The sequence below is a fragment of the Amaranthus tricolor genome, chromosome 4 (assembly GCF_026212465.1).
Source record: "Amaranthus tricolor cultivar Red isolate AtriRed21 chromosome 4, ASM2621246v1, whole genome shotgun sequence".
NCBI classification, from domain to species: domain Eukaryota; kingdom Viridiplantae; phylum Streptophyta; class Magnoliopsida; order Caryophyllales; family Amaranthaceae; genus Amaranthus; species Amaranthus tricolor.
In genome coordinates, this window is record NC_080050.1 from 12,302,121 (window position 1) to 12,327,460 (window position 25,340).

Sequence of the window (25,340 nt, forward strand, 5' to 3'; positions counted from 1 at the left end):
AATGTGATGCAAGTGGCGTAGGCATTGGTGCGGTTCTTGTTCAAGAAAGGCGTCCCATTTGTTATTTTAGTGAAAAGTTAAGTGGAGCTAAGTTGAATTATTCAAATTATGATCGTGAATTCTATGCCATTGTTAGAGCTTTGGATTATTGGTCTCATTACTTAAGGCCAAAGCCATTTGTTCTACATTCAGATCATGAAGCTTTGAAGTTCATTCATGGTCAACAAAAGCTCAATCATAGACATGCAAAGTGGGTGGAGTTCCTACAATCCTTCACTTTTAGTTCGAAGTACAAGGAAGGGAAGAAGAATGTGGTGGCGGATGCGTTGTCAAGGAGGAGTTACTTACTTGCTATGGTTCACACTCAAATATTAGGCTTTGAACACCTAAAGGCCCTATATGAAAGTGATGATGATTTTGCTACTGAATTTTCTAAGCCCAATAAAGGATACTTGGTTCATGATGGTTTCTTATTCAAGGGAAACAAGCTATGTATCCCTAAAAGTGGAGTGCGTGAGTTATTGGTGCGTGAAGTCCATGGAGGAGGTATTGCGGGTCATTTTGGAATTCATAAGACTATGGAGATACTTCAAGAACATTTCTATTGGCCACGAATGATCAAGAATGTAACACATGTGGTTGAAAGATGTTCTAATTGTCAAAAGTCCAAGAGTACCTTTCATAAGGGTCTCTACACTCCCTTGCCCGTTCCTAATGCTCCTTGGGAAGAGGTAAGTATGGACTTTATTGTGGGTCTTCCTAGGACTCAAAGAGGAAAAGATAGCATCATGGTGGTTGTTGATCGTTTTTCTAAAATGGCGCATTTCATTGCTTGTCACAAGACGGATGATGCATCTAAAGTTGCTGATTTGTACTTTCGAGAAATATTACGCCTACATGGAGTGCCAAGAACCATTGTTTCGGATAGGGACACTAAGTTCCTAAGTCATTTTTGGAGGACTCTTTGGAAGTTGGTAGGTACTAAACTTCTTTTTAGTACTTCTCATCATCCACAAAAGGATGGTCAAACAGAGGTCACAAATCGCACTTTGGGATCCTTATTGCGTGGTCTAGTGAGTAGAACGCAAAAGGATTGGGATGTGAAGTTGGCTCATGCCGAGTTTGCCTACAATAGATCACCGTCATCTACTACTACTCGTGCTCCTTTTGAGGTGGTCTATGGGGTAAATCCTTTACTTCCTCTTGATCTTATTCCTTTTCCCAAGAAAGATCTAGTTCATGTTGATTCAAAGAAAAGATGGGAAGCTTTTCAAGAAACATGCGCTCAAGTCAAGGAAAAGATTGAAGCCATGAATACCGTTTACAAGGAAAGAGCTGATAAAAGAAGGAAACAGCCTACTTTTGCTCAAGGTGATTTGGAGTGGTTACATTTGCGCAAGGAACGTTTTCCTAACCTTAGGAAGAACAAGCTTATGCCTAGATCAGATGGTCCATTTCGTGTGGTTGAAAAGATTGGAGAAAGTGCTTACAAGCTTGAATTGCCAAGTGACTATGGTGGTGTTAGTGCAACTTTCAATGTGGGTGATTTGTCTCCATACCTTGAAGATGAGAGTTTGAGGGCAAACTTCTTTGAAGAGGGGGAGAATGATGAGAATTCAGTCCACAAAGTCCAAGATCATCAAGTTACGGTTCCTACAACACAAGCTACGGTCCATGCTTTACTTAGCCACGCAAATGTCAAGCAAATGGTTGCTAATTTCGTGGGATTCTCTTCAAAGCAATCCTTTATTACTTGCCTTAAATGGGAAGTTGAATAAGGCACAATTGCCTGAAATGGGAAGTTGAATACAAGCAGCAACTTGAATTCTAGCTTTAATGCTTAAATGGGAGTTTTTTTTCAGGAGAAATGCAAGAGTTTTTTTTTAGGAGAATATGGACGGTTCAAAGTAGAATTAGCCTTAATTTGCTGTTTAAATAGCTATTAATAAGGGGTCATTATTAGCCTTAAATGCTTAACATTAAAAAGGCTTAATTCTAGCTTTTGTTTAATGCTTTGTTTTCTGATTTTTGCAAGAGGGAAAGTTAAAAGGTTCCTTGAGGGAAGTTAAAAGGTTCCTTGAAGACTTGTAACACTTGCATTATTTTTAGTATAAAAGGAACTCATTGCCATGCATTTTAGGCAAGTGAGATTGAAAACAAAATTCTGATTTTCTTTGTGAATTTCTTTGTGCTTACTTTGTGTTGCACGCCCCTTTTATTCTTATTACTTAGTGTTTGAGAGTAAAAGCTTTGAGAGTTTAAAATACTTAGTGAATTTTTACTGCTCAAAGAAACCATCCAATCTAGAATAAGTTTCTAAGTTGCGTGGTGTTCTCTTGTTTCGTTCCTTGTTAAGCTTGTTGTTAAGCTAATTCATACACTCTAAAACGGTCCCATTACACTTCCACATCACACGAAAATAACCTTATCTTAAACATAATTATCTTAAAAGTATTTAAACTTATTTCAAAACTTATAAATTTAACCTTAAGATAAACCTAAGTCATTTAAACATATTTCAATATTTCGGACTTAAAATATATATATCAATTATTCACTTTATATTTAATATGATTTTAGACCGATTTAAACAACTAAATATAATTACTTAATTTATTTGTTTAATTAATATGTGTTTTAAATTATCATCATTTAAGAAAGTTGAGTCTTCATCATCTTTCTCAAAAGTAACTATGGACATAGAGGTTCATTGATATGATTCAAATTGACCTTAATAGATTAAATTTGATTCATGATTTAGGATTTTGAATATAACATTGATATGTTTCAAAATTTTCTTTGTTGCTGTAATTCTCGTTTCTTCATTCTTTCAATGAAGATGGAGTTGCAATTGTCGTTTGTTCTCAATTACAAGTTTTTCTTTGAATACTCCCTCCGAACTAATTTAGTTGTTCCATTTGCTTGGGTATGATTATTAAGGATGGTGTGGGGTCCATTAAAAAGGGTAAATAGTGAAGGGTAACTAGTGAAGGGTAGTTGGGTAAGTAAGGTATATGGGGGTATATTCGTAATTACGTGTGTGAACTAAGGATATTTAGGTAAAAAAAGATTGACAAAAATAGAAATGTGACAACTAAACTGACTTTGTGAAATAAGAAAATGGGACAACTAAAATGGTTCGGAGGGAGTATTAATTAATTATTGAATATCAATTAATTGCATTGAATTCAATATTTTTTTCTGAATAAATGTGTTGATCATAAGTGCATTTAATGTATATTTAACTAGATTATATTGGAAAATACAATTTGCATTTATTAAGTAGATTTGTAGATTTTTATGCTTAGTCCTTAAGGCTATATACATCAAAACCCTATAAAAATATAAGGATTGAATATAATCTAACTTATCTTTATATTCGGAGCTGAGAGATGAAAGTTTTTGTAGCCTTTTTATTGGACCTCACTTTCATTATAGTAGTATTAATAAGTCAAATGGTGTAAGAAATAAAGTATTCCAACTTGTATCCTTTGTAAACCCTGGTGAGTAAAGAGCATATGCATGATGTCTCGGTTGTCTTAGTGACTTTGTCCTTATTCTCCTTTGTCGTATGCCATGCCTTCATTAATGAACACCTAAATTATATATATTCTTTGTTTGTGTCCCTAGTCTTAACGACAGTTCATGGATTCTCTCGTATTTACTCACCAAATACCCTTAACTGCTTCAAACCATATACTCTATGGACCTACTTTGCACATTATAATAGGTCAATATCTATTTATGACTTTTTGTTATCCAGATTTGTAATATACATAAACTGCAATTTAGTACGCTACAAAGCGGGTAGTAATCGCAAAAAAAAATAATTTAATTAACCTGTGGATAAATTTTACTAACTATTAATAAACAAATAAATTTTACTAACTATTAATAAATAAATAAATTATCTGTTTAAATTTTCTCCTTCTTGTTATCCTGATTTCATTAATTGTTCTGAGACTCCCACTCAAGTCGGGCCTTTCAACGTTCAACTGTATAAATCTCATTAATAAACGTTATGTTAGTGTCTTGTTAGTAAATGCAAATTAACAATGTTATCATTTACGAATATTTGGGGGTATAAAATAACAAATTAATTATTGTTATCATGGAGGACTTATTCTGTTTGTTTGGGGGAGATTATTCTTGCTCCATCCTAAATGCAACATTGACGCTTCACTTTTTAACTAGCACAGGTAAAACGCTACAATGATACTATCACTTGCATTTACCCTCGTCTCCAGAGTAATTTCTAAATAATATCTAAGCCAACTTGAGAGTATTACAGATGAAAAATTGGGAGCATTATACACATAAACACACCATATGCCAAAGCAATATTTTAATAGCTCGTTTTATAATAGATATTAAAGGAAAAATAATAATGAAAATTTAGTGTAGTTTTTTTTTTTCAAGATTATCACTTGATAAGTTTAATATTCATTTTACTTTATTTCAATCCTCATTTTTCTTTTGAAAATTTATTCAAGTTCATCCTTGAGATTTGGTATAAGATAGTAGTGAAAAATCATGATATTTTTTATGATCAAAGTTTCATCACTATGAGAAAGATGTGTATGTTTCATAAAAATTTACACTATAAATCATTCACGTTACAACTATAAATACGAACAACAAGCACTAATATTATAATGTTTACAGCATGATGTAAAATCAAATTTGTATAGCTGAATAATGGAATATTTTACACTAGAATATACACAAAATGTGAAGTTTATAAAATACTAGTATATATAATGGGAGACCAGGATGGAGATGCAAGATTTCTATTTTCCCTATATTTCCCCAACAAAAAAGGGCTTTAAAGAGAAGAGCAACCCAAATGGCAAAAGCCCCGTGAGAATCATTTAGCCATCTCAGGTGTAGCAGATGAGAGGAGTGGAGAGCTCTCCTCTAATTCTCATAAGATTGACTGATATACACTAGACTACACGATTACAAAACTGACCCCTCCTCATTATGGTAGGCAAAATTTTGAGTAGATTACTATTTTCCAAGCAACGGATATTCCAACTAAGTCTAATCAAGGATATTAAGGAACTGCATTTGGAGAACCCAACTGAATTTATTCTAGAAGGGTGGAGAAGCATTAACCTTCATCAAGACTAGATGTCTATCCTTAACCGCCTCATCTCTGCTTGAAAATTTGGGCTGGAAGTAAGGGTTTTACGGGCAAGACTCTTTATGTCTTCCCGAGAGCAATCCCGGGATATGCGTACTAGTTCCCAAAGTGCACCCCCAGCAATCATATCTTTCACATTTACTTCTGCATAAAATGTACATAATCTTCAAGTTGTGATTTTCAAAGTTCCATTTTTCTTTTTTTAAGATAGTTTGAAAGAGTGAAGCAATGCTCACCATGCTGAGCCAAGTGACAGAGTGCTAGCTCAATATGCCTCCGGATAGGTGAAGCTTCATTGTTTGCGTTTTGTACAATCCAAGAAAGTGCACCATCCTCAAGCAATAATGATTTTCCAGTTTTCGTCCCTGTAACAAAAAGAGGCCACAAGCCCACAAGTGTGAGGTGCATCAGAGAACTCAGAGAAAGATTCAAACTCCGAGAAGAGGATTGATAATCCCTCCATACTCAAATTATAACCATTGATAACTTCATGACAAATAAAGACATGAAATAATTGTCTTGGTTCTAATAAAATTGACAGAAATGAAGGGTGAAATTGTAAAACATGAAGGATTTCAATTTTTCCGAAGCGGAAAGCCAAATTCAACAAATCATCACCAGTTGTAAGTGTATTCAACATACATCAGAGCCAATAAAATAAAATTTCAAAGAGAAAAATAGATATTTTTCGAATGTCATGAGCTTGGAACAGCCTCTGCTCTCACACAGGTAAGCAAAACTAGGCTGCTAACCATTACTTCATCACACACCTCAACAAGCTTATACAATTAAATACTCCTAATAAATAGGCCCAACATTGTTCCAACAAAGAATCTTTAACTACATAATCAAGTTGTACTAGCGAGTCCCACTGTAAAAATTACAAAATCAAGCACCTTAACCAATACTAATAAATGACTTGACTAGCATTTTTGTAAAACGGAAAAAGCCATTCAACTCATACCTTGAGTTGCACCCCGAGATTCACATTTTGCAAAGTTTGCTATACCACGTGCAATCTGTGAAAGAACATCAGGATGTCTACATCTTACCATCCCGAGCAATGCCCTAATACCACCCTCAGCTCGTAGCTTGACCTGCAGCTTATCTGCCAGAGTAAATTGTAATGTGAATAGAATATAAATCATCCCAAAAACATAGTCTATAACACAGGTAATAACAGCAGGCTATCACTTAGTTAAATCTCTTAACAAAGCTACATGGGAGGGATGGATGGAGAGATTTGCTTATAAAAAAATCAAAAGGACTAAATCCCTTCAAATCCCTTTGCTCTAAAATAGGTGTCCAAACAAAGAAAACTGTATCGCTGTAAATCCCCCCCCCCCCCCCCCCCCCCCCCCCCCTCTTCCTTTCACTCCAATTACCTCGATCTAAAAATCTCTGATATAATTGGAGTAATGGATCAGGAAAATGTGATTTCTATAGTTAATCATATCTAGAGGTGTCCAACAAGACCAAAACTGAACCTACTTGAAGATAACCATAGCATAGAAGGAAACAGAGGTAATATGTCAACTAAGTACACACTAGACCCAAAAAAGACCAACCTGAAACACCTGACATGTGACCCAACCCAAATTAACATCTATAGTCATAACTGACAAAGGAAACTCTCGTAAACTGGTCAGAACATGAGACTGAAGAGCTCAGAAGAAACTGAAACTGAAGATGCACATTACCATTCCCACATAGATTAGCAATTGCTCCAGCAACCATGCGAAGAGTCTGTGGATCTTCAGCATCATCAGCTGTTGTTGACAAGAGACTGATACCACCTTCAGCTACAATAAGTTCTTGATTGGCTTCTGCAAATTCAGTACGAGACAGAAAGGAAATGAAACCCAAGCAATTACAGACAGCCAATTGTATCGCCATCACGAAAAAATAGAGCAATAAACAGACTCATCCTTTAAAAGGGAAGCAAAAATTACCATTCATGGCAAGATTGGCAATTGCTCCAGCGGCTACACGACGAACAGTTTCATCTTCATAGTTTCTAAGAAGCATCAACAAGGAAGTAAGCCCACCAGCAGCAACAATCCTCTCTTGGTTTGTTTCTGTATAAACACAATTTTTTCAGATTGCAATTTGCTTTGAAATATTTTTTGACACTAAGTTAAGATAACATATTTCTAAGGAAGAAAAAGAGGAAGGGAGGGAAGGGAAGGGAAGATTAAGGTGTATTCCTTCCAAATATTTCCAATGTTGAAAGGATGTGTTTTGCTCAAAATGTGAAATAGTTTATCCTTCCAATTCTCTTTTCTCCATTTCCCTCCCTTTCCTATTGATATTCCATGAGTGAAAAATTCAATTCCTCCATTGGCCTCTCTTTTCTTTCCATACATTTCCTTCAATCCAAACATAGTGTACGAGTTTAAGTAAATTAAGCAGATGTAGAAATGCAGCAGAGCGACAAAAGTCATAAAAGAAACATGAATGACTAATAAAAAGAATCGGGCACAAGCAAGAGAGATGCATAATTCCCAAGAGCAAAGCACAATGACTACGGATCACGGGTCACCTCGGACGTAGACTTTATGCTTCAATGCAACACATTATGAAGACTGTATAACCTAGAAAAACAAAATTAAGGAAAATAGAGATGACATTGAGCTTACACCAAGTGCATCATACATCCCAGGGCCACTCGAGCTCTATTCTAATTACTACCACGGGCTTACGACTAGGCTTCACGATTGACTGATTTTATTTTGCAAGAACTGTTGTCGTTTGTCAAGGATGGGTTAGAAAGCCTGGTTTAAAACATGAATTCATGTCTCGTGATCCACCCATAAAAAGGGCATGGAAGAATTTTTTCGAGGGGTTAGAGCCTAGTTATGTTAAAATGAAAGGTCAGCACTTGGGGAGTGGAGCACATTTCTTATAGTCCAATTTCATCCAAACCTTAATAAGTGGACATAGCATTTATCAAGAAGGGGTTAGAGAAGTAGGTCTAAAATTTGATCCAGACCCCTAAATGTAGAAATGAATGGTCATTACTATGGGAATGAAACACATTTCCTATACTCCTGGTGCACATTTCCTATATAAGACATTACTCAAGCTTTTGCCTTTCCTATATATGAGATAAGTCTGTCACGAGCCTTATGAGTGAGATTGTTTTTACTAAGACATTACTCAAGCTTTTGCCTGAACAAGAGAACTTTAGATTACAAAAGCACATACTTGAAAAGCATAACCTTGATTGGAAAACTACATCAAAGTTGATTTTCGGCTTATTAATAAAATAATGGTACCGACTAGCCAGTAAATGCTCATTGCTCAATACCGGTCACAAGCCAAATAAAGGATGAAGGGGATACAAGGTTTGTGAGGCAGAATACAATCCCCTGAATGCATTAACCAACCATGATGACACCCCAGCCTAGCCCAGTCTGATAGCAATACAAGGACCCTAGACTTCGGGACAAATTTTTGTTAACATTACATTAGAAGGAAAATTTTGCATCCTCAAGCAAAAGATTTTGGCTACCTTCAGCGGCAAGGTTGGCGACTATTTTCACTGCATGGATACGTATATTGGGATCCTCTGACTCGAGCATTGACAAGATCCTCTGTAATCCAACTACCCAATAACAGGATATGTAAAAGGTTAAATTATGAAATATAAATTAATAGTACTAAAGAACACATGCACATGCCTCATCCAGTCTCCTCACCTTGTTCAAAAAGTGAGTTAAAAGATGATTTGTGTCCATTATCTCTGTCTTTCTGTTGGGAGTTCCGGCTCGGCGAAGTTAGAGAATGAGAACGAGAAAAACCATTTCCTGATTCAAGCCTGTCAATGTACCTTCGCATCTGGTAACACAATCAGTTTCAGAATTCATAACAATCATAATCCATAATAAATATTTTTATTAATGACAGATGCTGCAACGCACAAATTAGAGCTCCAAATCCCAACATGCACAATTAAAAAAAAAAAAAACATTATCGCATTATAGCTTCAGTCCAACTACTTTAGCAATACACATTTATTGCACAGGGACAATCACACAATAATAACAACTGCAAAGACATTTTTAGAGAAAAAAACCTGATCGACTTCAAATGTGAGCTGCAACAATTGGCCTTGTAAAGATGTGATTTCATCTTGAAGTCTCTTTTTCTCAAAAGCTTCATCTTCTAGCACCTGGTTAAGTCTAAGAATTTCAGCAGTTCCACCTCCCTAGAATTCCCAAGAAATCAGACTCCAGAAATAGAAAAGGCAACCAATAGTAGAAAAAGATTAGATTCCATAAGCCAAGAGTAGAAACGTGCCTCTGAAGATGTCAACTGTGATAGTTGAATTTTCAGATTGTTGACCTCCTCTTCAGCTGCCTTTCTCAAATGAATCTCATTTTGAAGCAGCTGCTTGACTTCAGCAACTTCCTCAGAAATAGGCACATTACTTAACTAAATGAAAGAGGTATCAACAAATTATTAATTTCAAAAGCAGATAAAGGACAGTAGCTTATTTTATGAAGTATGAACATTCTACGTACGTTCAAACAACAATAATACCAAAGCACTAATCAAATCCTTAATATCACCATTATAAAGATTATACTATATACGGTCCCATCTAATATTAATATACAACTATGAAAATCACTTCAAATTATCACTAATATACTCTCTCCTATCTTGCTAAATGTTCTATTTCAATTGCACACTTGCCAAGCACTAATTGATCCCTAATATCTCTAGTTGTGTATAGTTAAAAATTATAAGAAATTGATTATAATAAAATTTACATTAAGACAAATTAAACAAAATCTCACTTAATTATATTTTAATTTATGAGAAACAAACTAAGAGTGATTGATGAAATCTCAAATGGGACATTCAGCAAAAACAAGAGTAGATATTTTCCCCCTCTATTTATTCCTATCTATTGTGAAATGCTCTAGCACATCCTAATTCATATTATTCTTTACTGCTTAGGTCATCTTGGGCCGACCTCTTCCTCGTCTAAACTCCTCAAATTTTAACTTTCCACTTTGCTATCTGGTTTTTTGGTCTTCTATGCACGTAACCAAGCCAACGTAAACAATTTAACCTAATCTTGTCTTTAATATTTGTAACTTCAAGACACTTTTTATGTATTCATGTTGAATCATGTATGTTTGTGAATTTCCACTCATGTACCTTAACATACACATCTTAGTTGCGCACATCTTCCTACAATAATCTCTTCCAAAAGTCAACCAATATAATAGTGCTAGGTTAATGGCACTCTAGTGGAATTTTCCCTTCACCCTCAGTGGCATATTGTAGTTGCAGTCCATTTGAGCCACTTGAATTATCTCCTATACTGTACTAATGTTCTAAGGCAAGTGTACATATTTCCATTTACAGTGATCATGTGGAGTTTCATCTACTGAAATGACAACTTCCAAAAGTGATATAAACATAACTTAAAGGGAAATACTAGTAAAGGCAATGCAAATTGATAGAACAAGAAGAAATGGATGCAATGCAATTGCGGTCAACAGTTTCATACCTCTGTATCACATGTACCATTGCTGAAACGATTCTTATGTTGGTTTTGCTGATTTACAATCCACTTCTCCTCAAGTTGCTTTATTGATTCTAAATAATCCATTTGACATTTTGTTCTTTCTTTCTGGGAATCCAGAGAAAAACCCAAAATATTAATATACACAGCAAAGAAAATTGAAAGCTGAGAACCACTTCCTCCACAGATGTTTAAGTTCAAGCATCTCAAATTATCCTCAAATAATAGTAAAGCAGCAAAGAAGTAGCTAACATTTTGAGCATACCTCTAATTCACTAGCAAATTTCCTTTCAACTTCAGAAATATGGTTCTGGGCTTCAGTACTTATTCGTTTGACTTCATCATCAAATGCTTTTTGCCGCCTTTCTCCCTCGGCAATAAGTTGGTCTAATTGCACTTCAAGTCTTTTAGACAAACTTTTATAATCAAATTCTTCCTTGATTTTCAACATGTTTTCAACCTTCATGGCCTGCGACAAAAAAAAATTCTAAACAAAAACCTAACAAATATCAATCAAATACTAGTCCGTTATTCTTCCCCCGTTATGATCGAGTATCTTCATCTTTTTGCTTCATACAATGTTAGAAAGAAACATTAGAACAATACCAAAAGAAAAGCATTTGATATATCTAATTGCATCAGTTCTCCAGACTAAGTCGAGATCATAATAAAACATAGGATTTCAATCACCGTATTTTAGGAGACAAAAGTAAGTACTAAGAAATAAAGTTCTCACTCTTTGTCCAAAGAGTATTGTACTTGTAGTTTCTCCACGATGCCTTGGTGAAGGACCAATTGTGACAATAAGGGAAGTTCTAGCCGTTCCTGTATACCAAAAGAAAACTATAAGAAAATTGTTTTGTAGCACCCCAAAAGATTTTTTCCCTTCACTTATTTTCCAAGAAATTTTTTAAAGATACTTCCTTCGTTCAGAACTAATTGCACCACTCTGCTTTAAGTTACAAACCATTGCCTCGGTTTCCCAAACGGGCCAAAAAATAGCGTTATTATGTCCATGCTACCCATGCGAAAGAGGGTGAAAAAATGTGGAGATCAACTCACTTACTTTCATTTATGCATGCACAAAATCCATGCAACTAACATTGAACAGCGGATGTATATACATAAATGGGACATAATTATGCCTAGAAGGTTAAATCGCATTTTGGAAATAGCTAGTTTAAATCATAATGCACAAAATCCAACAAAACATAAGTATCACATAAAGAAAGCTAGCTGGCCAGTTGAGCTCCACGAGTTTAACTAGATTATAATACCTCACCTCCAAATGAATCTCTCAGCAACCTTGTAAGTTTCGAATCACGTATTGGTACATGAGGACTATTTTCTGCAAGTGCATTGATGCATTTTCCTAAAGCTGTAAGAGAGAGATTGATAGCCTTTGCTTCCTCCAAGGTGTGGCCCTCGCTTCCTTCAAAAACAAGCGAATAGGAGGAAAATGTCAAAAATGATCACTTTTTGATACCAACAGCAATCATTTAAGAAGCGCATTATGAAAAGAAGCAAGGGAGCATATAATTATATGTTTAGCATACAACTAAATTAAAACACACGAACCCAAAAAAGAAATGCTTAACAATAGCAAGAGAATGAACAATATTGGAAGTTGGAAGTATGGAGGCAATGCATCTTTGTTGGGAAAACATATACATTTGGATACCTATAAACAGATGCAACCACCCTCATGTTGGTACACCACAGGGTTGGAAGCTTCATACTGCAGCATTAAACAAATCACCACCAGACCACAATTACCAACACACACACACAATCGCACACACACAAGTACTAAAGCATAATGGAACATATAAAACATTATTTGGTAAAAGTTTTAAAGACATAAGGTTACAAAGGTGGACAATTAGGAGATGACCTTAGGCCTCTAACCTCAAAAAAATGCAATTACATTGAGGTGAGCCATAACAAGCTTACAGTCTAGCAAAACCCTCACAATTAGTTGGTTTCATGCTTTTATTCACTAGCTTTCTCACAACGATGCAAATATTATCATAGTCGTTACAATTTTACGCTGTTGCGAAGCAAATAATATCACCTAGATAGATTGACAAACCTTAACAACTCGATTGTTACTATACGATTTGTTTTTAAATTATGAATCATATACCAAGTCTCACCGAACATTTGTTCATATAGAAGCACTGTGAAAACTAACCCAAACATTACAGCCTAAGTTCTAACAATATGCACTTGTTAATGGGACAAAGTACATAAATTGCTCACTAATAATATTAAGCTTCTCACACCACTATTACCCCAAGAAGTAGCTATTGTTGGTCAGTGATCAAAAATTAATCATCCCTCCCCTAGAAATAGTTATTATTTCTATTTAAAAGAATAGTTCCCATTTTGCTAACTGACATTTGAACACTTCAACTTTGGTTCAAATAGAGGAATGTTCTAGAATATGTTCTCATATTGAGGTTTGCATAAAGTCTTCCTGTCAAGTTGTAGTACGATAAATTGTATTAGATATCTTGACTTGAGCAAAGTTGCTTTAGTTTTATTATGTATTTAAGTGAACAACATTAAGTGTCAAATGTCATGTTTGGAGTGAATACAACTCTAGTAAACTGATTGTTTTGGCACATCAATACTCATTTGTATGCTATTTAATTGTATCTGATAAAATTCACACAAAAATGTAATAAAATCTCAAATGCACACACACATGCATTGTAATTCATAGCATGTCGAAACATCTTCCATAATTCATAATGCCAAAATGCAATAACAGTCGGGATCGTGGAAATAGAAGAATGATGCGATAATGTGAGTATTGCGACTATCATAACGTCAAATAATGTAATCTATTTAAATTAATAATAAACAATTTTTTTGATTTGGATGAAGGAAAAGGGTATATTTTGCTTATACTAGCCATCTTTCATGTACAAATGATACTTTTCCAACATCATACACATCAATATCAAGGACAATTAGAATAGAACGATAACATTTTGCATGTAAGATAAACACCTAAACATATTAGTAAACATAGACTTACCTGATTTGTGAACACGCTCAGAACCTGCAAGATCTACTATGACAAGCTTGCCCTTGCGCAGTATTGGTGGAGCACAATTTTTAACTGATTGGGAATGTTCATCATCTTCACTAGAAGAAGGCTCACCTCCCTGAACGGATCTCTTAACTTGTACCTGGAAAATGAACATCAACTTCAAACATGGTTCATCTCATTTACTAGTTTACATTAGCATTAGGGAAAAAAGCATACAAACTTCAACAAGCAATCTGGAGAAACTTACCTAAATGTAGAAGATAAATCAACAGTCAAGCTGGTAAAATACACCTTTGTTTAAATCCCCAAAAAAACAAGATATATATGCCTCTTTGATTCAGTTATGTGGTGAAACCTAAAGGTGTTCAATAAAGACCCAAAGATCCAACAATTACCTGACTTTATAATTGAACCTGACTTTGACCTGACTTCAAAAACAAATTTACCATACGTAAAAACAGAGGTTGACACAAGTCCTGATTTTGAACTCACTCGCAACTTGACCAGTAATCAACCTTATACGAATGAGCACCTCTAGTGAAAACACTATTTGTCTCCGCTTAAATTTCCTACTATCACTTCCTTACAATAAAAATAAGTCTTTCTCTATCCTTGTGTAGCCAATAAACCCGATATGTCAAGATCTCTTTTATGGGAAATATTACAAGATCTAGTATATGTATTTGGTCATGATTTTATATTATATATTCTAACTTTTAAATAAAGAGTCAATCTCAAAATGTTCCAACTCTAGAAGAAAATTGCTATTAACATTCCATTGAATCCCATGCTTCTCGGATGTCCAAGGTTTCACTTTTCTTAAGTAAAACAAACCCAATAAGATCCATAGAAGATTGGAATATTAGCAACGTCCATGGCTTTTAGTGTTTTTCAATTATTTAATAATAATTTACTTGATAAAAACACATGTGTTCTCTTACACATAATGTTTTCACCTCTTTCTCACTCTTATATAATTAAGAGGTTTTGTCATATTTTTAGTTTTTTCTTTCTCTTAATTATTTTTTATCCCGAACACCAAAGCTTTGTTGATTGCTAACAATGACCTAATAACACTTCAAATTACTATCATGTTGTCCACCCAATCCCCCCCCCCCCCCCCCCCCCCCCCGCCGAAAAAAAACAGATTTAAAACAGGATTAGTCCTAAATAATCTAAAAGGTAAAATCATTATAGAGATCGGTGAAACTAAACATTACTCAAGTCAATTGAACAGTAAAAATAATGTATTAAAGCAAAAATTCTAAAAACAAGGACAGGAATTTTCATTTTTAAGTAAAAAAGATTGCAACATAAGAAACTAGTAAGAACAAAAGAATTATTTACCATAAGAATTGCATGGCTCCGAGAAGATTCTGTATTCAGCTTGGTATTAGCAGCAAAGCGATGAGCTTCTCCCAATCGCAGAAGCTCAAGAAAGGTATGTTGATCTCTTATCTCTACAACAGTTGCACCAGGCAAAGATACTTCTCCTGTTCTGGGATCTTCCATAATCGGAATATTGTCATTTACAGGGTTAAGAAGATCTTGAATAGTCTCCATATACAGCTGTAAAGAAACAAAATCTAGTAAATAAAAATATGGAAAGTCTGTAACTAGACAAACCTGCACAGCTTTAGAAGAGCCGCTTATAAAGAGAAATATAGCACATTAGCAACCTACTTTGGCAAAAGAGCAATCATGTAATGAATCACAAAAACCTGTATGTATGATACAGAGACTGAATCAGTCTCTAGACAGGTGTCAGCAAGAATATCCTCCACAGAACGGACCATAATTCCTCGTTCAGAAGCATCTGCCTCTCCCAACTGTCCAAGAGTGTGAGTTTTTCCAGTCCCCGTTTGACCATAAGCCAGCACGGTCCCATTGTACCCAGCAAGAACACTCTAGCAAACCATATATACGTCAGTCACTCAAGCAATTGACAGCCAACTGAGGCCCAAATACTATGTACTACAGATATTCAAGAAAAAGCATCAAAACACTATTAGGTGCAATCTTGTTATTGTGATTTACTTTTGATGTGAATTTCAATTTTCAAATTGTAAAAAGATTTGTAATTATTAATACAAACTTGTTAAAGATAATGATCAATCCATGCAAAAAGAAAAAGCAAAATTAATTCAAAACGGAGAAAACACATCAAATATACTTATTCAGCAATGCAAAACAACTTCACCAGAGTCGCTTGGTCAGTTGGGATACAAAAGCATCACAAATAAAATCCGAATGAAGTTAACATTACAGATAGATCGATACAAAGGAAATACAAAATGAACATTTGCAACAAACCTCAACAACTGGCTTTGCAACCACTTCGTAGACACGCTTTTGGGATGCCAACTCAGTGAGAACTTCATCAAATTCATAAGTATCTGAGTCCCAATTGTTCTTACGAAGTTTTAATCTTTTGAGCTGGATAAAATGACAAAAGATTAGCATTACTAAAACTTAATTGCTTGAACAAAAGGCTTGATAATGAACCAATTTCTGCACAGAATAAGATGTGTTTTGGCAAAAAAAATAAGAGTTCTTATGCAAGCAAAAAGAGTGAGAAAAAACCTCAGGTTGCAATTCCACACAATCTGCATAATCCGCATCTGCCACTGATTCCTCTGCATTTTTAGGCCTCAATCTTACAGCCACGCGAACTCTACCTGGAACTGAAATTAGAAGATAAAATTATTACATTAGCAAAACAGCTAAAGTCATGGACCCGTAGGAGAACGTAGACAGTTAGATTTTAAAAAAATGATCAAAGAGAGTAAATAGAACTCAATTGCAGACATAGCTTAGCCTTAGTAATATTCTTAATCATAGATCCAACAAAATTGTCTATTTTTGAAACAACAAGCTAATCACGTGATGAACAAGGAACGCGATATTACAAGAGTTATGAAAAGGGCATCCTAATCTGTTCCCTGATTTGAGTTATACATTTTTTTTTTTTGGCAATAAATTTGTATTATAAACCAAAAGGAAGGAAAGTACAAAAATTTGGGCTGGAAATCAACTCCAGCGCGAAACCCCTCGGGTAGCCTAAGCTCCACAAAAAACTAAGCTACAGCTCTATGCACCCACCAAAAACCTAGAAAATATATCTAATTACAAGCATATCTCTCATTTGGTCACTAATCCTCCCTACAACTCTAAAAACAATGTCATGAACTACATCTATGATAACAAGAGCAATTATCAAAAAAACTTTTTGTTGCGCTGCTTCCACAAGCTGTAAATCATCTCGATCCAGACCCCAACAATGAGTTTAGCACAATCTATTTTCTTTTTGTTCAGATTGTTCATCCTCAGAATCTCGCCTAGGAAATTGGTGTCTTCGAGCATGTACTGTAAGAACAAAAACACACGACTTCTCACTTCTTGGGCGAAGGTGCTGTGGTGTAAATAATGCTCTTGATGGTATACTATTCAATAGCAACAATTGTATTCTCTAATAATTCTCTCTGCTCTAGTTTAACTTTTCTCCACAAATACGGAGACACTCACTCAAGTGTAAGCATATGTCACTCCAGATAACAATGTCGTGCCTGGCACTGCCTAATTAGTCTTTTTACCTTACCAAAACTAGTAGTGATCTGATTGGGTATACTTGTTCAATTCAAGCCCTTAGAAAGAAAATCACATTGTTCTTTAAGACTCTAGAGAATCCAACATAATATGCATCATTATCCTATCTCCAGACTCCAAAGGATCAACAAGCATGGAGTATAGTACATTCAAATCCCACATTTAGTACACCACAACCTTGCGGACACACAGTTACCAACTACAACAACATAACCAAAGCCTCATTCCAACAATATGAGATCGGCAACATGATTAGAAACAAATCAGCATGGAAAATTGTCACTAACAAAGATTATACTTTTACTTGGTCATATTTTCTCCTCAATTTATTCTTATCTATAACTATTTGCACTGAAAAATTCTAATTTTCCATTCTATTTGGTATCTTTGGCCACATCTTTCTCTTTCAAGCTTCTCAAGGTTTTGACCTTATTGGAGCATCTTTTAGTTTTCTTTGCACATAATCAGACTAGCATAGAAGATTTTCACTCATTTTATCTCCATTATTACCAACTCAAGAGCTTTTCTTATTTCTACATTTCAACTTATATCCTATCTTGTGTATCCACTCATTCATTATAACATAAAAATCTCACAGCTAAATCCATCTTCCCAAAATGATCTCTTCTAAAAGCCTAACATTGTGACTCATACGATAATGTTATTCTAATGAAAAACCAACATAATTTTCTCTTTGCATTTAGTGGCACACTACAATTGCATACTATTTTAGTTGTAATGTTCCATCTACACCTTTAGAATCCTATAATAAACATCATAATTAATATCTTATTCTTGAGAAAAACTTGAATCAAGATACTTAAAACACTCACTTGGAAAAAGGTCCTCCATATCTAACTCTACAACACTATCATTATAATCCTTCGTGCCAAAATGAATTCCATATACTCTATATTAATTAGACTCGATAAATTTTTAACCTAACATCATCCTTTGGCTTAGCATTGACCCGATCACTAAATTTGTCCTCTAATATGATGTCAGCACATAACAGAAATTCTTCGTAAAAAGGTCTTTATATCTCATCTAGGATCGCAACAAACATGATACGGCTTAAAGATTTACATACTTAATATTTACATGACATACATTTTAAATCATAACCTACTAAAGTACTTGTCATGATACTTTCTAATACATCTTCTCCAGAACAATAATAAATATGTTCAAACATTTTTCTTTACTATGTAGTACTTCATTGTCGTATCCTACGGATAGTTTACATGGTAGATCGTCATGACATCGTGTCATAAAACTCAATAGAATTTAGAAAATACTTGTGATGGGGAGTTGTCTAGAAATGTAACCAACCAATTAAAAATCACATGTCACCCATTACCCACTTAACTTATTCCAAAAATAAAAAACTAAACATGTCAATGTGGATCGAATCCCTTGTTAGCCACTAATGCTAGTCATTAAAGAGTTATTAAGGTGTTGCAACAACGAAATTAACCAACTCACAAAACAAAAACAATTATTCATTCTCATGCACATAGTGCAAATATATAGTTTCAAGCATGATTATGATAATAGTGATGCAACAACGAGAGAAACGCGTCGGTTGTATCATCAAAACTTTTTCTTTATTATACAGCACTTCATCTTTTAGCGCATCAGATGGACAATTTTCATAGTAGATAATTCTATCATAACACCAAAATGATTTTCGAGAATATTTGTGTTAGGGCTTTATTCAATCAACCTCTCCTATGACTCCATTGAGTCACTCATAAACTTAATATCCTAACATTTAGAACAATCTTGCATATCATCTTTACTTTATAGAAAGGAGCCATAGATCTTATATTCCAATCTTTTGGCATGTTATTTGCTCTCTATATCTTGTTATAGAAGCTAAATCAACTACAACTTAGAGCAAATAGCTCATCTAAATCTGTAGCTAAGAAATCAGGGCTTCTAACATAAAATCATTAATTTTAAATGTTTGTCTAACACTTCGATTCCCAAATGCCTTTTAGTTTATGGTAGTAGTAGAGCATAAAGTCACTCCACTACAATTTTTATTCCTGTACAGTCTCACACAAAAAATCCAGTTAGGTTATCCACAAAGTATTCCCTCGTTCCATGACATAAACCAACACAAGACAACATAAACTAAATAGCATTCATTCTTCCGCACATAGTGCAAAAGCATGGCTTCGATCACAATTGCAATAACATGAATTCAACAACAGATGTGATACGAATTCTTCACAACTCTTCATGTGATGTAGCATTGCTTTTGCACTATGCTTGTGTAAACATGACGTTAATTGTAACCTTAAAATTAGGTAAAGATCGGAAAGGTTGCAATTGAAACCTCTCAAACGCTCTATTTAAAACATCGCCATTGTACAACATTATGTCTTGCTACATTGTGCGATTCACTTAATTCTTACTATTTTACTTCTCATTAAATGCTACATTAATCATTCATATGATAAAACAGCTCACACACGACAACCAACATCCATTACTTCCGGTTTCCACTTGTCCAGCGACAACTACTTCATTTTCAACCTTTAATCGGAATCATCTCTTTCATACAACAGTACCTATAAACTCTTTGCCGCATTGTGTAGTTCACCTGTTCGCTTATTAAAAAGCATTACTCTTATCACACAATTTACATTTTTCTAAATTTATTGCTCCAAAGCGATTATAAAAAAACTGCAACCAAATAAATCTTCGCTTCAATCTCGATCGCATTACACTAAATTCCTTACATCAGAGCGCTAGTTTAGGGCTTTTGTAATGACATTGTCCGAGTTAACGCAAAATGCGCAAAAAGTAACAAATTCAAAAAAAATTTATTAAAAAAACTTTTAAAAAAAACTTTGTAATAAATTTCGTCAATCTATAACATCAATAATCAGTACAAACAGATCGAAGTAGATAAACTCAAGTTGAGCAAAAATGTAAGAAACAAAACTCAAAACTTACCATCAGAACCATCCTTAACAACGCCACCGCCGAGAGAAGCACTACGGCGCACCGGAGGTTTCGATTTGAATGAAGAAGACTTAGAAGACGGTTTATCAGCCTTAAAGGAACTTCCTCGAACAACACCATTCTTAGACGCCATAACTGAGCTTAGATTACAGTCGAACTTCTTCCAATTCTTCTTCAAGAAACCATAGCAATGGCAGTTGAGAAGAGAGAATAAGAAAAGTAGGAAATTCAAGAAGAAATTAAGAAATTAAGAAGCGAGAATGGAAGAACTAGGGAAATGGTTAAGTAAAAGGAGTGGTCAAGGTATTAGTCAAACAAAAATGGTGGGGGCTAGTATTTATGGAGTTTGATTTTCAAGTTTTGAATGAAAAAAAAAAAATGGGAGAAAAAGAAACGAGAAGGGGAACAAAAAAGGGTGTGGGGACAGAAAAGAGACAGAGTGGTGGGACCCCACTGAGTAACTACTGAATGCAGTAGATTGTATAAGTCGCGTTTATTACGGATTTACCCCTGTGATTGGGAAGGTTAGAGATAAAATAAAATAAATAACTAAAGTTGTTTTAAGTACGACGGTGACTCGGTGAGTTTGATTCTACTATGATAATTATGTTAACTAGCAATTCCGAAACTTTTCGGGATTTTTTATTCATCCTTTTTGTCTTTTGTTTTCACTCCTTTATGATTTTTATTTGTTTATTACTACTACTTATTTTGGGATTTTTTATCCAACAATATATGACATAGGTATTTTTGAGTTTATTACATTGCGTTAGGCTCTACTTAGTTGACTTGAATTTTACTTATTTAATTCATTTTTATCGATTATAATTAATATAAAATTAGTTTTTATTAATTTTTACAAATTATAGGGATTTTTTTGCTATAAATTGTAAGGAAGTTGTACATATTAAAAGTGATTAGAATTGATTATTGTTGATCATATCTTGTATTTTATTGTAATTGATTTTTTTGATAAAAATTGTCTTTTACTAACTAAAACTTACTTTTACTGATTAATTATTTTTGTAAGGCTAAATAGGGCCTTAATTTGAAATCGACATTATGTCTAGTTTTTCAAATGTTGTTAATGTGTTTCATTATTACTAGATAGATTTTCGTGCTAAGCAAGGTTTATGAATTTATTTAATAAAACTTACTAATCATAAAGTAAATAATTTATCATGTAATTTTTAATTGGAAATAAATGATAAATAATTTAATTTGAAAATTGTTAATAAGAGTATATTAACATGATTTAAACTAGGGATATTATCAATGGTACCCTTATACTATAGCAAAATATCAATGGTACCCCAGTTAATTTCAATGGTATCCCCCAACTATATGCTAATTACAACCGTGACACTATTAATCAATTTTCCATTAAGTTGCCGTTAAATGTGGAATGACCTAACCATGGTTAGTTTCTTCTTCTTCTTCCCTTTTCCTGTTCTCCTTCCATGGCTGCTTAGCATGAAATCTAAGAGACAGATCCTCCGTTCTCCAAACCTTTAAGATGAGCTTCAGTATTAAACCCCTCAATTATCTCACCCAAAAACTTCATAATTCAAGAAAAAATTAAGAAAAGCTTTCAAATCCATGAATTAGAAATTGCAGGAGCAATAAAAAGCTTCCAAAAACTTCATAAAACTGGTTGCATTTCCTGCTTCTGAAGATCAGGAAATCAAAGAGACTATGAATATTGATATGGGATTAGAGGGAAGCAAAAAATCGTCCCCAAGTTCGAATGAAGACGAGGTTCCAGTTTGCCAGCTAAAAGAGATTTGTGAAAAACTAGATTCCAAAACAAACCAAAAGATTCCATAATTAGACTTTAATTATCGTTTGTATCCCAATTAACAGCTTTTTCAAAGATTCAGCCAAATTACAAGACCCTTAAATTCTTCCCCGACAACTTTACCCATTTTACCTCTAAATTTCGATGAAAAACCCGATTCGTTTCTCATAAAACTACCCCAAAACGAAAATCCTTCTTCAACCCTAAATCTTGATGATACCCAGAAATTATTTTCATCATTTTCCACTACAAAATTGATTAAATCAGTTTTAAATCTTAGTATGGCGTCTATTGACCCGATTGTTGAAATGGGTATTTGGATTTATGAGGTCAAAATTGATTGAAATACCCGTTTTTCGTCAAGCAATTTTGGAGTCAGTTAAGCATAGTTTTTGTGAACAATTTGCTGCTGGGAAAGATATAAAGGAAACAAGTTTGATTGTTGAGAAGATTTATGAGGCTGGTGTAACACCCTCAAAATAAGTCAGACTATTTAAATCCCTATAATCAATACATAGTCTCAATGTTCCATCTTTCTTCCTAACAAATAATACTGGAGCTCTCCAAGGTGATACACTTGGTCTTATATATCCTTTATCCAAGAAATCCTCAAGTTGTACCTTCAACTCTTGCAACTCGGCAGGTGCCATGCTATAAGGTGACTTTGAAATGAGTCATATTCCCAAACTAAGTCAATCTTGAAGTCTAACTCTCTCACAGGTGGCATCTCTGGAACCTCATCTGGGAACATATCAACAAACTCCTTAACTACAGGTATCTCTCCTAACTCGTCCTCTTTCATGCTCGTGTCCTTTACATGGCACAAATATACGGGGTAGCCTTTCCTAAGATGGGTCTGGAGATTTAGAGCGGAGATAAGCTTGGTCTTTGGTGGTTCGAAAGCAGTTTCTTGGAAGATTAGTTAATATCCCTTAGGGCCTCCAAAGGTAATTCTCTGTTTAGCACAACGGATTTTAGCCTGATACTTCTTTAACCAATCCATCCCCAAAAACGAAATCGAGGCAACTAACAAAAAAAACGAAAGTCAACGAAAACATAATTAAAAGAAATAACCACTACTACTAAGTACTTAAAAGTACTTCAAAGCAATAAATCCATTGGTCCCCACTCTCATAATTTATTTTATTTTTTTTTTTTTTGTAACTTGCTTAAATTATTTAAAATAATCTTACTTGTACCATTTAGCCTATTTTTAATTAAAGCCTTTATCAACTTTAAATCCTAAACGACCCTAAAATTTGACCAAAACAAACCTAGGCTACTGATACCAATTTGTAACACCCTCAGAATAGGTCAGACTTTTGAAAACACCTTTAATGAAAAACATGAGCCAAAACCTACTAATGGGAGTGTTACCGCCACATCTATTTCTAATAAAATAAATGTAAGGCTTAACGACTAAGAAATAACTTAATAACTTTAAATCCAACAAAGGGTCTTACAACATAAGAGAAAACTAAAACGCAATCTATGTCCATATAAAATTTAAACAACTTAAGGTAAAATTTAAACTGAAATACGACTCTAACAAAAACTATGCTTCTAGGTGATCCTCACTCCACGATTCCCACGCAATCAATAACCTGCAACATAAGAATGCAAGAAAAACAAGGGAAAAACTCCCAAAATCAGGAAATTGAGTAATTCCAACTCCATCCCGTAAAATGATTAAGTTTGAAAAGGATTTAAAAAAAATAAAATATAATCAAATTGAAAATAATTTTAGAAAATAATTAATAGCTGAGTTTAAAAGAAAAACAATTTGAGAAAACAATATATATACACATAAACCAATTCATTAATTTGATATTTAATAATGACAAATACATAATCAAATTTTTTAATTTGAGGGAACGAGAACGCCAGTAGGCCGAAGCTTTACCCCTATACCTACTTCATCAAGAGGTCGTCACCTCAAATAATTCAAGGCCAGCAGAGTAGTCTCAGGGAACCCTAGTGTGCACACCCCTTCTACTTGGATCACAACAAATAGAAGGAAGACCAAACATCGTATCAAGTATCAGAAATAATAATACCTGTCGGCAGCTATACTAACCAAACAGGACAACCTGTTCATCACCCTTATACTTGGATCACAATAAATATAAGAGCTTCATTTCCCTCATGTTACACTTTACGTGATTTAATATATTTTAATAATTAGTCGCGAGCACACAAACATACATTATACATTTTATTTTATGATCATAATTTTTCCCAATAATTTTATATCTCAGGAATATTCAATTGAAATCTCATTTTTCAAATCATCATTCTAACATCAATTGATGGTAATAGGAATTAATATCATAAATATTTCTCTTTCAAATAAATCGTATCAAATTTCGATATTAAAATAATAATATAAATTCTATCAAAATAATAATTATAAATTCAAGTTTGACAAAAATAATCACTAGTGGAAAAAACCTCATTTGCTGCGGTTTTTTGGCCATTATTTGCTGCGGATTTGGCCCCAACCAATAGTGATAGCAGCAAATAGCCTATTTTAAATGTTGCGGTTAAAAACCGCAGCAAAAAAGGGTATTATTTGCTACGGTCAGTCCCCAAAACCGCAGCATAGTGGTATTATTTGCTGCGGTCAGTCCCCAAAACCGCAGCAAATAAGTGGTATTATTTGCTGCGGTCAGCACCCATAACCGCAGTAAATAATGGCACTTATTTGCTGCGGTTTTGGGTGCTGACCGCAGCAAATAGATATTTTTTTTTGTTTTTTTCGTTTTATTCTAATAATAATCCAATAATAATGTAAAATAACAATGATTAATCCAATAATAATCCAATGATAATCACCAATAATCTCTTTGTAATAATAAACTCTCGCTCGTATATATATATATAATATTATGTACGTACATATATATATATATATATATATATATATATATATATATATATATATATATATATATATATAATATATATATATATATATATATATATATATATATATATATATATAATATACATTAAAGTATAAAAAATAATCTATACTAATTACAATTTATCAAGGACAAATATTAGCAAGATACGCGGCAATCTTGTCTTTTAATTCGCGCATCTCTTCACTTCTCAAAGGGCGTGTTTCCCTCGGAATGTCGTTTAAAACCTATATATAATATAAAAATAAAAGATTAATATAGAAACATTAGATTTTACTAATAATATA

The 25,340-nt window shown here is 34.0% G+C and overlaps 1 protein-coding gene across 1 annotated transcript; it reads right to left on the reverse strand.

Moving 5' to 3' along the window:
* Positions 1-4,768: 4,768 nt before the first annotated feature.
* LOC130809996 (kinesin-like protein KIN-UB) lies at positions 4,769-20,688 on the reverse strand. Its single transcript, XM_057675888.1, has 19 exons — positions 20,323-20,688; positions 16,333-16,433; positions 16,063-16,185; positions 15,471-15,656; positions 15,097-15,318; positions 13,735-13,888; positions 11,971-12,120; positions 11,425-11,513; positions 10,954-11,157; positions 10,674-10,796; positions 9,449-9,583; positions 9,225-9,356; positions 8,848-8,986; positions 8,661-8,753; positions 7,099-7,224; positions 6,847-6,972; positions 6,111-6,254; positions 5,383-5,511; positions 4,769-5,290 (listed from the first exon to the last, which is right to left on the reverse strand). Exons 1-19 carry the CDS (start codon positions 20,462-20,464, stop codon positions 5,130-5,132), a joined length of 2,679 nt encoding a protein of 892 aa, XP_057531871.1. The 5' UTR covers positions 20,465-20,688; the 3' UTR covers positions 4,769-5,129.
* Positions 20,689-25,340: the final 4,652 nt, after the last annotated feature.